The sequence below is a fragment of the Pomacea canaliculata genome, linkage group LG2 (assembly GCF_003073045.1).
Source record: "Pomacea canaliculata isolate SZHN2017 linkage group LG2, ASM307304v1, whole genome shotgun sequence".
NCBI lineage: Eukaryota > Metazoa > Mollusca > Gastropoda > Architaenioglossa > Ampullariidae > Pomacea > Pomacea canaliculata.
Window position 1 is genome coordinate 5,804,588 of NC_037591.1, and position 14,322 is coordinate 5,818,909.

At 37.4% G+C, this 14,322-nt stretch overlaps 1 protein-coding gene across 1 annotated transcript; it reads left to right on the plus strand.

Annotated features, from left to right (window-relative positions):
* The first annotated feature begins 908 nt into the window (after window positions 1-908).
* Window positions 909-12,831, plus strand: LOC112557599 (ATP-binding cassette sub-family F member 3-like). Its single transcript, XM_025227566.1, is given in 20 exon segments — window positions 909-1,049; window positions 1,670-1,814; window positions 2,211-2,355; window positions 2,777-2,871; window positions 3,294-3,413; window positions 3,709-3,813; window positions 4,056-4,217; window positions 4,756-4,896; window positions 5,321-5,377; window positions 5,902-5,924; window positions 6,203-6,258; window positions 6,515-6,715; window positions 7,219-7,295; window positions 7,508-7,552; window positions 7,941-8,070; window positions 9,820-9,897; window positions 9,899-10,001; window positions 10,217-10,349; window positions 10,675-10,762; window positions 11,041-12,831. Coding segments are annotated over 20 exon segments (2,127 nt in total). The 5' UTR covers window positions 909-976; the 3' UTR covers window positions 11,191-12,831.
* The last annotated feature ends 1,491 nt before the right edge of the window (window positions 12,832-14,322 follow it).

The following is a 14,322-nucleotide window of genomic DNA, read 5'->3' on the forward strand; positions in this document are numbered from 1 at the left end:
TCATATAATTATTTGATAAATGTTTTTATTTGAATTGAAACGAGAGCCGGAAGGAGGGGCGGGGGCGCAAAAAAGTTTTATTGTCCCCTCAAAATCCTTTGCTCCCCTGGTTCCGAAGCCACTGATTATTTTCTTTCCATTCTCAAAATACGGGCATACGATATAAATGTTAAATCAAAGTTAAGGGTGTAACTGCGTGGTTCAGGATCTCACATAGCCATAAGATAAGGTTCAATACCAAGTACAGTTTGTACAAATCCCTAATAGTGCCAGTCCTGCTCTATGGATGTGACACGTGGACTCTACTCACCGAAGCGGAAAGGAGAATCAGGGCATTGGAGAGCAAGTGCTCGAGGAAGCTGCTCCAGATCTCATACAAAGAATATAGAACCAAGGACTTAAGTACGAAACAAGATAGCCACACTCGTAGGACACCATGAACCTCTACTTTCAAAAGTCAAGCGACGTAAGCGGGCTTCTTTGGTCACGTGACCCAGCATGACACCCTGTCAAAGACTGTCTTCAGGGCACCTTAGAGGGTAGCCAACGCCGCGGTGTTCAAAGGAAGAACTGGAATACTCATATGCATTTTTTGGGGCGTGTTTTTACGACACTCAGATTTGGGAAAAATATTTCTTTAAATGAGCTTTATTCAGTCACCAGAACAAAAATCGCACCCGAGGGATGAAAGAAGGATGCTTCCTGTTGCAGTCAAAGGGAAGTAAATATTTACTTACTGCAGTCACCAATCATGAGAATTGCTTCCCATGAATTATTTCCCTTTTTAAAACAAATTGAATTTTTGCAGCAATGTACATTAAAACAGATAGCTCGGTTTTAATGTACTGCTATTTTTTCACAGATTCAGATTAAAGCTTTGAAGTACTCTCGGAAAAGAAATAATTTATTCATCATTTATTTCAGGCCGTGGCATGAGGTCTCGGAGCTGCTGTTCTCGAGAGTACGAACATCCGGCATGGCGGCTTACAGAGATGTGTTGACACAACATTTTCCCAGCATCGATCGAGAAATTTCAGACTATGTCTCGAGTAAGTTTCTTTTACTGGAGTATTATAAATAGAGTTTTTTTTAAGTTTGTTTTAATTAATGATTGTTGTTTACACTAAACAGCGGAGTTCCAACAACATTCACTTAAAAAAAAATTCTTCAGCTGATCGATTGCACCACATTAGACCACAGTCATTAAGGCAACGATAAGAATATCATGTAGAAGATGGGAAAATAGAGTTGAACTATTGTTTATCCTTAATTTATCGCAACTTTTGATCACACTGTTTGAGGAGCAGCTTCTAGCTAGATCCTTGCGCAACATATTATTTAATAATTATTGTTATTATCATGAATTAATGGAGTGTTAGTTTAAGTTAAAGAAATCGATCGATCAGAAGACATACACATAAAGACGATTCGATTAAAAAAAGAAAAGGGGATTTAGGTGGAAGATGAAATACCTGGAGATTACACAGTTACTGATCAGTTAAAGGCTACTTTAATACCTGGATCCGTTTGTGTGTGTGTGTGAGCAAGCAGTTCAGTTAACTTGCACACATGAAGCAGTCAGTTATGAAAAATTTGGTAGCAAAGCTTTATTTAACCAGTGTTGCTATAGAATGTGATGTAGCATGCACTTTGTGTCTGATTATTCCAGGTATATTGGAAGATGGAGGAGACGACTTTGGGACGAGTGAAGATCTTTTTGATGCTATTGGCATGCTTTTGCAGCAGGCAGACGATAGTAAGACGGAAGATGAGATCAAAATTATATGCAGCTGTCTCCATTCATCAATGAATTTGTAGGTGGTCTCTGCTTTTGAACGTTCCTGGAGAGCTTTTCAGTTTTTTTTAACTTTTTTACCACTATTGCAGAAACATTTTATAAATATTTTATGTTCTTTTCAGAAATAAAATGTCTGTTTTTTATTAATAAGAGAATTAACTTATTAGAAAAGTGCTTTTTAAGATAACATCTTTCTCTACCACAATACAACTATGTTGATTGTCTTATGTGGAAAGCTACTTACCCTATAAACCTTCGATCAAGCACAACAATGGTAGAATAAGTAACCATAAGGGAGTGAAAACAACAGAGAAGAGCTCTGAGATGGTTTCAACATTTAAATGTTTTATATCATCCAAGAAAGATAAAGACAGACTTTTATATAAATTAGCATAATATCTACATTTTTCAGTCAGGATGATGATGTTCCAAAAGTAATCAATGGTGTACGTAAAGTGCTTGATGCACCTGTACACCTTGCCTCACTGGCACAGGTGATGGATACAAAAGTGGAGGAGGACAACAGCATATGGATGAAACGTCGCGACATGGGCTCAGTAAGTGTAATCACACCTGTAATGTACCATTATCTGTTTTGTATCGCAGTATGTACTTTAAATATTATGTGTTCAGAGAATATTTCCTACTGATACTTTTCTTTTTAAGTAAAACATTCTTTATCAGGATATATGGATTTAAAATCTGTCACAAGATATACATTAAAATTTAACAAGACTTTGACAAGATTACAAATATATTATATACACTGGTATTTTTGTGGGTGGGGCAGGTGTGTGTATTTTTTATGTATGTATATAATATATAGTTTAACGTTGCTTTGTATAATCATCTGCACGGAGTCTTTTGTTATTTAAAACTGATATAAGATTGAGATTATTACCTCTTAAAATTACTTATATTTATTTATTATTTTGTATAATTACATATATTTAGTTATATTCATTTTGATACATTCAGACAGTGAATCAAAAGAAACTGGAGAAGGCAGAAGCCAAAATCCAAAAAAAACAAGGAAAGCGTTCAGATGCCCCTCCGAAGGAAAAGAACATTATGTCAGTAAACAACAGAAATACTTTATTAGACAGCTTTCTTTATCCAGATTACAGTGAAAGAAGCTTCGTAATCTTTCTAAGAAAAAAAGATCAAGGAGAAATAATTTATGTTGAAGCTATTAAAGCTTCAGTTTTAATTTCCTTATAAAAGGGAGCAATGATAGCCGCAGCATGGAGTCAATATTGGCTAGCATAGGAAGTTAGCTGATTCAACTCTGTGGTGGTGATGAAAGGATCAATGAAGTTATAACAACTAGAACTTTGAATGGAGGTGTGTCTACAAAATATTGCTGACTAAATGAATTACTTGTTCTTGTGCCTTATGGCATTCAAGGAATAAATAACACTGAAATATGATTAAAATGTTGAATGGCATTATTTATTTATTTTTTAATTCATGCTTTTGCTTGAAATCATTGCAGCCAAGAGTTAGCATCAGCCTCCCAACAGATCAACAAACGAGATGCACGTTTGGATGCATCAGGCACCAGCCGATCGTTAGACATCAAAATTGAAAACTTTGATATCGCCTTTGGGGACAAGTCAGTGGTTTTTGTATGTTCATTTGTGTTTCAATGCAGTTGTACCATAAGCATAAATATACTTTTCTCTGTGACAGTAGTCATTTAACAGTTAGGCTTTGATTATCACTTTTCTGAGACTGTTAATATCAGGTCACCTTTACATTTGTTCAAAGAAGAGTCAAGTTGAGATTCAGGTGTAAGTGTTTATTCCACTCTTTGTTGTTAAGTTTTTGATGCCACCTGTGAGAACAGTGCAAATGAATTATTAAGACACCCTTGTCTAACCATTGGTGGTTTTATTTTAACTTTCCAGGACACTTTTGACTGGAGCAAACATCCATCTAGTCTGTGGTCGGCGTTATGGCTTGATTGGCCGCAATGGACTTGGAAAAACAACTCTTCTGAAGCTTATATCAAGGTCTGTATTAATCTGATGATGTTTTCACATTTAGCCAGTTGTATGCAATTTTTCATTCATGCACAAAGGTTAATAATTCTGTTTCGATGTTAGTTTAGTTTATTCCTTGCTGCTCCTTTGAGGAGCATAGGGTCGCAGTTTTGATGGGAAAATAAGAGAAGTAATAAAGTATAAAGTTTTAGTTACACAGATTCCAGTCCTGTTTCGTGTTTCATACCTTTTTATCTTACACATTTCTGCAGCCGACATTTAAAGATCCCATCACACATCTCAGTGCTGCATGTGGAGCAGGAAGTCACAGGGGATGATACTGTGGCATTGCAGAGCGTTCTAGAATGTGATGAAAAAAGAGAGAGTCTCTTAGCAGAAGAGAAAGCACTCAACCAGAAGCTCCACTCCTCGAGGTAGTACTGTTAAAGCGAGTCAGTAGCTCTGTGAGGCTACCACACTCTACTAATCTGTTTTAACTCAGAGAGCTGTATTGAACTATTTTCAGTTTCAGGCGAGCCTATCTTTTACTGCCTAGTAGGAGGGCTTAATCATATGGAATTTTCTTTTTAATTAAGTGATTGCTTAAGAGAAGAGGGAAGTTTTTATGCAGACATATTTCCTTATGTCATTGGGGTTATGTTTTAAAAAAATCTTTTACATGGTGTAGGTGTGGCAATCACTGTAGTGTAACACAGTTGACAATAGCATCCACTCATTTTACTGGATATTGTATTCAGATAAATGATTCTGCTGTAATGTCATTGCATAGGAAGACATTATGAGTTTTGATAAGGCCACAACTATTTGTATTCATTTTGATTGAGCAGAAAGGTTGGTAAGATTTAGGCCATTTCTTTTCTTGTTTTTAGAAAAGTTTCTTTTAACTGTTTGGATTTTTTTTTTCACGGTAGAAAGTTTCAGTTTTGTGTAAGTATCCTGTTTATGTCATAGTCCTGAAGGTGACCTATCAGAAAGGCTACAAAAGGTCTATCAAGAGCTGGAGGCAATGGAATCCGACAAAGCTCCTTCTAAGGCAGCTCAAATACTCAATGGACTTGGCTTTTCACCCAAAGACCAACAGCGACCAACAAGGTAAGCTCAATTTTGTGAACAAGTGTTTAGTGTACTTTGTACATGTGTGTGTTTGTTTTAATTTGCAAGAAAAAGGTCTTTATATTAATGGGAACTATAACCAAGATAGATTGCACACTCTGCGTAGACCAATAATGATAAATAAGAGCGTTTGAATGTAGCCTTGGAGTCCAGAGTGGAAGTCAATGTGACATGGAAGAGAGTTCCACTGCTTAGCACCACAGAGGGAGAACATTTATGTTGCTGATTTGTCAGAAAATGTGAATTGTCTTTGAAAGATGCTGCTTTAGCATAGTCAATCACAGGTCTGTAATTGTAAAGTAGAATAGTTTATAACCTCTTGAAGACAGTTATTCTTAAAATGCTTAGAATGTTTCTTGAATGTTTGCTTACATAATGTTACAACAGTCTTTATCGATTGCAGGGAGTTTTCAGGAGGTTGGCGAATGCGACTGGCACTGGCACGGGCGTTGTTTACAAGGTGAATAAAATGCTAGAACATGTCTACATTATTTCGTATTCTGTCTCACACAAGTGAAACACATGCTGTTTACATGCTTTTCAAGCATTGTTTTTCAATTAGTTTACAGATTTATTCCATTTGTCAAGTTGTCCCTATTTTTTAATTCTTATATTGACTATGGAGAAAGATGAATCTGGGATTTGCGCTACTCCAATTGTACAATTTCCTGAAAGACTTAAATAACAACTTGAGGGGACTGATCTCTATCTTTTCGCTCACCTGATTTGCCACCGAACTTTGTTTCGGTGTGTTTTGGGTCGTTCCTGCCACTGGATGTTATGGCCCCTTCCATTTTGGTGACAGTTTCTTTTTTTTTTGACCGGGAGACATTGGTATTATGTTCCATGGACATGTGATAGAAGATGTTCCTTTTTGTGTGTGCTTTATTTTACTTTTGTACGTCCACTTGTGAATTTTAATTTGCTCTTATACTGTAATGCTTTGTATATATAGTTAGTTTATGTTTCTTTTTACTTTTTCAGGCCTGATTTATTGCTGTTAGATGGTGAGTGAAATTATCTTTTTGCCGATTCTGTAAGAGTCTTCTTTATTTTATACATATTAATAAATGTTTTAAATGATGATCAGGTAAAATTTTGATACAATTTGTGTCTGATTGAGAAGGCCTTAAAGACCTACATGATTGGTGACATGCATCATGCTCAAAAGACTCCTTTCATATTGCTTATGAATGGATCAGACATAATTCAGATTTTAGAACAGTTTCTGGAGTGGTGTGCATCCAGTGCGCTATGCTTTAATATTGTCTTGGTTTTCTTCCAGAGCCGACAAACATGTTGGATATGAAGGCCATCATATGGTTGGAAAACTACTTGCAGGTAGGTTTATATAATTTATATACAATTTTTATAACTGCTTGCTTTGGAGCTACACTGTAGTTGTTAATATGGTTTTTCATTGTTTCTCATTTACTTCCATGATCTTTAGGATTTTGTTTCACTAATTTGCATACATTATCCAAATTCTTTCTCATATTGTCTTCTAGAAAGTTGCACATGTGTCAACAGGTTGCTTGTTTAGATTTGGCATATAAGAGGTTCAATTGTGTGGCTTTAATAATAAAGTTTTTTTCAGGACTGGCCTAAAACCATACTAGTTGTCTCCCATGACCGTCAGTTTCTAAACTCTGTGGCAACAGACATCTTGCATCTCCATTCTCAGCGCTTAGATGTATATCGTGGCAATTACGAGGTCTTCTACAAGACCAGAGAGGAGAAGACGAAGAACCAAATGAAAGAATATGAGGCACAGAAACAATACCGTGAACATATACAGGTGAGACCCAGAAATCATGTTGATGCATCAGTTGTCAATACTGAGTTGATGCCTTGTAAGAGAGCAGTTGTAACTTATGGTATGGTTCCACTGACATCTTCAGAAGTTATCAGGCAGCAGCCAAAATTTTGTTGTAGGGCACATAGTTTTAAAAACACTTCAAAAATAATTGGAGGCTTAAAATCAACCATCTAGAGTTGATGCTAATGATTGGACAGTTTTCAAACTGGCTAATTGTGATCTACCTAACCAGCTCCAAATTTCATGCCAGGAAGTAAATTGGTCAAGCACAGCGAAAGTAATTTGTTTTGAGTAGGGATTGCTCTGGAAGCTGGTGACCCAAATGTGAAAGTGACCAAGTGCTCTGTTTGATTTTTCGTTCCATGCCAGGAAAGCAAACTATACCTCAGAAAGCATTAATTGAAAAAGAAAGAAACAGAAACTTAATATTTTGAATCAAAGTGTGCTGCAGAAATTGTGAGGCTTTTTGATTTTCTTTACAGGTGTTTATAGATAGATTTCGTTACAATGCCAATAGAGCATCACAAGTACAGAGTAAGCTGAAGCTCCTGGAAAAATTGTAAGTGGTAGCTTTACATTCTTATTATGAGTTTTTTTCCCCTGTTCTCATATCAAGTCACATTATTCCGAGATCCAGAACGAGCTGTTGTAAAGATTGTTGTTGATGGTATCACCATTATCATTTTGCTTAATGTGTACAAAATAAAATACAGTTGTTACAATCATCATTTATAAACAAAGGTTGTAATTCAATATTTGGTCTTTGCTTAGGCCGGAGCTGAAACCAATTGAAAAAGAGACAGAGGTAGTTTTGAGGTAAGACTTGTCAATTACTTAATGTGTGTGAGATTTAATCAGGGATCTATATAACTGATAATGCAACAAATTAATCAGAGTGGTCTAGACAACTGATTACTTACAGGGTGTACTTAATGTCTTTATTGCATTTTTCCCCTACAACTCATTCACCAATCAAGACTACAGAAAATTCATTATACAAAATATGCATCCTTGCAGTGTAGGGGTAGGACGCAGGGTAGGTTATATATATATGAGCATGTGTGCGTATTTTGTAAGAAAGGATGGGTAACCCAAACGTTGATGGAGGCAAAATATCCTGTAATCCCAATCACTTAAATTGTTCTGCAGAATATATCCAGTTCTCGCTATTAATGCAGTCCCATAACATTGTGCTTGGTGGCAGGTTTCCAGAGTGTGAAAAGCTTTCTCCCCCTATTCTCCAACTGGATGAAGTGACGTTTTACTACACAACGGAAAAGGTCATCTTCTCCAATGTGTGCCTCAATGCAAACATGACCTCCAGGATCTGTATTGTGAGTTTGACCTTTGCTTTAATGGCTGTTTTCATTATTCTGGGACTGAGTTGTAAAAATGTCTATGTACTATTTCTTTGTTTATTCATTCAGTCATCTCATACATTGCTGTGTTCATGGATTTTGTTATTAAATTTAAGTTTATGCTTTTTATTACATAAATAGAATATTTCTAGGACCTTAATTTTAAAACTTTTTGATGAGTTAGTTTGAGATGTGGGAGTAGATGACTGGCCTTGGTGTAGTAAGGTTATCTCAGTGGGCTAAATATTACAAAAACCTGTACAACTTTCAACTGAAGACAGATTTTAACATCCTCCAAAGCAACCAGACTAGGACCAGCGAGCCTGCAGACCTACCAGTCCTGTAAAGAGGTCGAAAGAGCAGTAAGAAGCTTGAAAAGCGGAAAGTCACCTGGCATGAATAACATCCCAACTGAGTTGCTCAAGCATGGTTGGAAGGAAACAACAAAGGCCCTCACTGTTCTATACCAAAGAGTCTGGGAATGCAAAGAGTGGCTTAAAGAATGGATGCACTAGTTCAGACTCCTTCCAAAAAAGGAAAGAGCAAACTGTTCCAGAACTACAGAACCATAATCCTTATCAGCCACCCAAGCAAAGTCATGCAAGTAATACAGAATCACATCAGCACAGCTGCTGAGGAACTACTAGTAGAACAGGCTGCCTGCAGACCTGGTAGGAGCACAGTGAGCAGATCTTTAACTGCTCCATCTTCATAGAGAAGCATCTTCAGCATCAGCAGGACCTCTATCACAACTTCATAAACTTTAGAAAGGCTAGTGACAGTCTGCCATGAGGGGTATGTGATGCAAAAATTCAACCTGAAAGAGAGTCTTGTCCAAGCCAAGAGTAAAGTCATGATCGGTGGCAATGGAATGTGGCTCAAAGAGATGATCAGTTTTAAGTATTTGTGAGCAAACCTCTTATAAGATGGTAGCTATGGGGAGTAGGCTGGACAAGTCTGGCACAGCTGTAACATCAAGTTTACTGAAGTATAATCTGTATAAGTCCCTCATAATATGATCCTGCTTTAGGGATGTGAAACATGGACTTCCTTGCCAATATGGAGAGGAAAATTCAGGCATTCAAGAACAAGAGCCTGAGGAGGCTTCTCCAGATCTCATACAAGGAACACAAAATCTTTGACTTTATATAAAGTATGGTCACCACACTTACACAATACTATGAACCTCTACTTGCAACAGTCAAGCAGTATAAATTGGTTTGGTTTGGCCATAAGACCCAGTATTACACTTTGTTAAAGACTATCCCTTCATGGTACCTTGAAAGGAGGTCAACCCTGGTGGTCACCAGAAGAAAAACTTGCTTACAGATATTAAAGAGTGGACTATCTTGTGAAAGATGTGCTCACCATTGCCCAAGACAGGCATAAGGGCGAGACTTGTCAGCTGCTGCTTTTATCCCTGCCCTTCTCCAAGGACCTGTACCAGCGAAGGGCAAATAATCAATCATGATCATCATTTCCTATTTGTTTAATTTAAAGTTCAAGTTCAAACAACCAAGTAATGTTCGTGTTAAAGGAATGTGTATTATTTTACAAATGTCTAATGCAAACTTTTGTGACGTGAAAATCTGTTCACACTCCTATGTTTCAGATAATGTAAAAGTCTTTATTTTTAATAGCCTGAGAGTTCTGTTTCATTTTTTTGTTTTTTATGTTTTATGTTAGGGTTACTGTTGATAGAGTATTTTAATGCATATGCAATAGGTGGGAGAGAACGGAGCAGGCAAAACAACTCTGCTGAAATTACTGCTTGGAGAACTCTCACCAGTGAAGGGTATTCGTCCATGCCCACCGTAACTTGCGCATTGGCTACTTCACCCAGCATCATGTAGATCAGCTGGACATGAATGTTTCATCTGTTGAGCTTATGGCCAGCAAGTTTCCAGGTAGGTCCCAGGCAGGAATGAGTCGGCAACAGCCTGTGGTTTTTTTGTATCATTTGTTCACATACTATAGCGTGTCATGCAATCTACTTTTATTCTGATTTTGTTCTTAGTGATGTTTTAGAGTACATCACACAAGTCTAAAATGCTATTTTAGAATTTTAAAATGCCATTGTACTTCGAGTTCATAATGTGAGCATTGATCCTTGGTGGCACAGGTTTGTCAGCAGAAACATATCGTGGGCAACTTGGGAAGTTTGGGGTGAGTGGAGACCTCTCCTTGCGACCTGTGGTGAGTTTGTCAGGAGGCCAGAAAAGCAGAGTTGCATTTGCCGTGATGAGTGCTGCAAAGTGAGTTGGTAGTTTATAAACATTTTCCTGGTAATATAAATGTCGCATATTTATGCATGTGTGCGCATTCATGCACATTACCAAGTTCACTTCACCTCATGCCCAGTTTTAATATTGGTTAGGAAGTATTCACCCATTTTATTAAATGTTTACTTTAATTCTGTAATTACAGTTATTGTGGTGACAGAAGTGTTTTAAATCATTATTATTATTGTCATAAAACTATAACTTAAGAGCACTATTTTTATTAATCCATAAAGTACTTCTGATAAGGATATTTCTATGGGTGATATTTTTTTAAATTAAAACTGTTGTTTGTGTGCAGCCCAAATTTTTTTGTTCTTGATGAGCCCACTAACCACCTGGATATGGAGACTATTGAGGCCCTAGGGGAGGCTTTGAGAATATTTGAGGTTTGAACAAATATGTGTGTGCATGTATCAGTATCTACTATAAAGATGAAAGCAGCACTTCATTTACCAAATTAAATTACATGGACAAAGAAATAAATTACCTTTGTACATATAAGAGCAAGAAATAAGTGTTTCAGCACTGTTTGCCTAAATAGGGATTGACGTAGAGCATTTACTTTTTCTTTTAAGATTATGAAAGAAAAAGACCAGAAATCAGTTTTGTACCTGATCTTCAATAAGCCAACATGTATATATATAATTATTATTTTTTGTTTCAGGGAGGTGTCGTTTTGGTATCTCACGATGAGCGACTGATCCGTAAGATCTGCAGTGAACTTTGGGTTGTCAGTCAGGGGTCGGTGCGATCTCTTGAAGGTGGCATTGATGAATACAAGGCTCTTGTTCAAGCAGAGCTGGACTTAAGCTAGCCTTGCCATGGCCACTTTCAGGAAGACTTAATTTGTGCAAAGCTATAGTCCACAAAGCTTGTTTTAGTTAGCTGCATGCTGGGAGTCTAAATGCCATCTGTGCAGCAATGAAAATAAGATTGTCTGATGCCTTGAAGAGTGATTGTTAAAGATATGTTGAAGAATGTGCAAAAATAATGAGAGAATTGGTGGTTGCATTTATTGTTAAGAGTGGGTCACAGGCTAAGTTTGAAATAAAGAGATCCATGGCATACGCTGAAAGTGTACATCATTGTTCCCATCCCTGTGTTCTAAAACTTCTGCTGTGGTTCTCTTCAGTATGTTAATCATGAAATGATCCTAAAATGCCTTGATTATTTTTTTGCTTGAGAAAGAAAAAGATGCCCTTATTCACACAGCATCTCTGGCAATAGTATGTTCTCCAACTACAACTGGATATTCTCCCTTATTTAAAACATAAATTCTGCTGTGTGATTGTGAGCATATGATTCGCAAAGTTGCCCTTTATATATAGTTACATCAGTTTTTTTTTATGAATCTCTAACTTAACACTTGTCCTTTTTTTCCCCGAAACATTTTTGTTTTTTTAGTTATTTAATTTTTTTTATTTTGTTTTTTTCTTTTTTTTTTTTTAATCTGATGTGGTAAATTCTGTAATCTTCTAGTGGTTAAAGCATGTTAATGCATGGGGAGTGCCTGTCTCTGTGCTCCAAAAACACTACATGATAATTAAGGTAACAACTTTAAGCATGACATCTGTAGGTGAACATACTAATTCACTTATACTGGCTCTGAGTGAACAAGGCCTGCTGCAGATTCAACCTATGGAAAAATAGTCCTGAGTCTGTTAGCTTCCAGACATGATAATAAATTTTATCTATTGGCTTCAGATTCCAGTGCTTGTGTTCCCCCCCGGGAAAGTTGTAAAATGGTCGCATCCAAATATTTGTTGTTATTTAGGCTGATAAATTTTGCTAGCTTTCAACCATGATTAAATTCTTCAGTTTAGTGGGTGTGGGCTTTTTTTTATTCTTGAATATAATCATTTAACACACTGGTTTTATCTATCGTCATCTAATATCAGCTTCGAGTCAGCAACATTTTAGGCCTGTTCCGCTTTTTGGATGCAAACACCGGTTTGTCACTTTCCCATGGATGTTTTCCAAGTTCTCGACTTAGGACAATAAGTAGCTAACCCCAAGGGACGCAATTCTATTTACTAGAGTTGTGTCCCTTGCACCACTTCTAGCTGTGGACTGACGTTCTGCTGAAAGTCATCAAAAGTGCATGAACTTCCGGATAAAGTCACAGCTCTCGTTATTTGCCAAGCCATTATTTTGACAGACGGTTCTAAAGTTGACAAAAAAGTTCGGACTCTGGGTGGTTTGTTTTTTTTTTTTTCAAGATGATGCCCATGCGTGCTTTGCATACCTTGTGTGGCGTTTGCTGATGCGTGAGCGTGTAGAATGAGGACTGCGACAGATGCTTCAGCTGGTCTGTTAGTAATGTTGGAAAGATACCGAAAGTGGCATTAAATAATCTGAATGTAACATCTGATATACGTTTTTTTGATATGGTTTTTCTTGTTTCTGTTTTAGTATTTTTGTTTCGCTTGTGAAGCCGCATAAATGAGCAAAATGATGGCCGGTGGTTTTGTCTTCCTCAACTGTTCGTAGTTTTGTGTGTCTTGCATTAGGAAAAATTAAGATTATAATTAAATTTTAAATTTCAAAATAATTAAAACCAGTTCATTTTGGCGGATGAAAGCATTTTATTTATTTTTTTTTTTTTTTTTTTTTTTTGCTGAATCTCCAAATCCTCTGTATGCCAGATATGAATATTACAGACAGCAGACGTTTAAAAAAAAAAATTTTTTTTCTACCTCTGTACCAGTTTCACACCTATACAATTTTGTAAAAAGTGAAGAGCATCCGCTTAGGAACTATTAACCTCAAGTTCATACAGAAGACGCCTTATATAAACAACGAGCATTAAGACTTGTAAATATGTTTTTCCCTCAGAAATAATGGTAACTGTAAATCCTCTGCTGTCTGCGACAAGTTTTATTGTGCAAAGAGCTTGCAGGCACAGCGAAAACATCCTGAATATGCTTGTCAACAAAATTTTCCTATACAACGCTTCCTTGCAGCTTCATTTTGCTGGTTTAGTGGGCGCGGGGGAGGCTTTCTTCACAAAGTCTTCTCGAGGGGGAACCAAAGGACTGCATTTTCCAAAGCAGGAGAGGCCGTGCACTCCAATCGCTGGCAGCGGAGGTTCTTGGAGAGGTTGCAACATCAACAATAACACGAACAACGGCTTCTTCGAGGCACGATAAAGATACGGGTGCAGTTCATGACCGCAGTGTTTAGATTACTTGTTTGTGTGAATGGGTTCATGGGGGAACGTGTGTGTAGCAAAGATGGGTGGGCGGATGTACAAGCAATCCAATGTTTGCATGTGCGTGCGGCTGTATTTGTGCATCTGTGTACACGCGAGCGTCTGACAAAAAGTGCTAATCCTTTCTCCCGCAGCCTTTTTTTTTTTTTTTTTTTTGCCCAAAACTGGCGCTACAAACTAAATATATCAATAATAGCTGGTAAACAAACGGTTTAAAAAGTTGTTTGGTTCTAAAAGTATTTGCGGGCTTGCGTATTCCAATGTGATTACCTTTGTCTCCGTTTCAAGACAACACTTTTGAGGTCGTTATAGACACATAACCCTAGCAAGTTGCTGTCACATGACACAAGCGGTTGGCTATAGTGTCCTACATTTTATGCTTTTTTTTTTTTTTGTCGGAGTTCTGAAGTGATGCTTCCTGTGCTTAAGAATTCCAGCGCACCTAGGGAGACTCGCTGCCAGTAGCAGGCGATCTTTGTGACACCCCAGCTACCCTGGCTGACCTACATCCCTTCGCTACCCCCTTCTAATTCATCATTTCTCCACCCTCTCAAACGCCCAGTGGCAGTCAAGATACAGGGTTTGCGTAGGCCAGAACTCACTTACCCTGGAAGGTTCGCTTCCCGGTCATACACATATGTAGCAAAGAGGTTTGGTTTGACTGCTGTATGTTTTATTATGGTTTAGCCGTTCTTCTCCTCTGGCGCTCTTGTGCTCAGTGATTCATTTACCTCT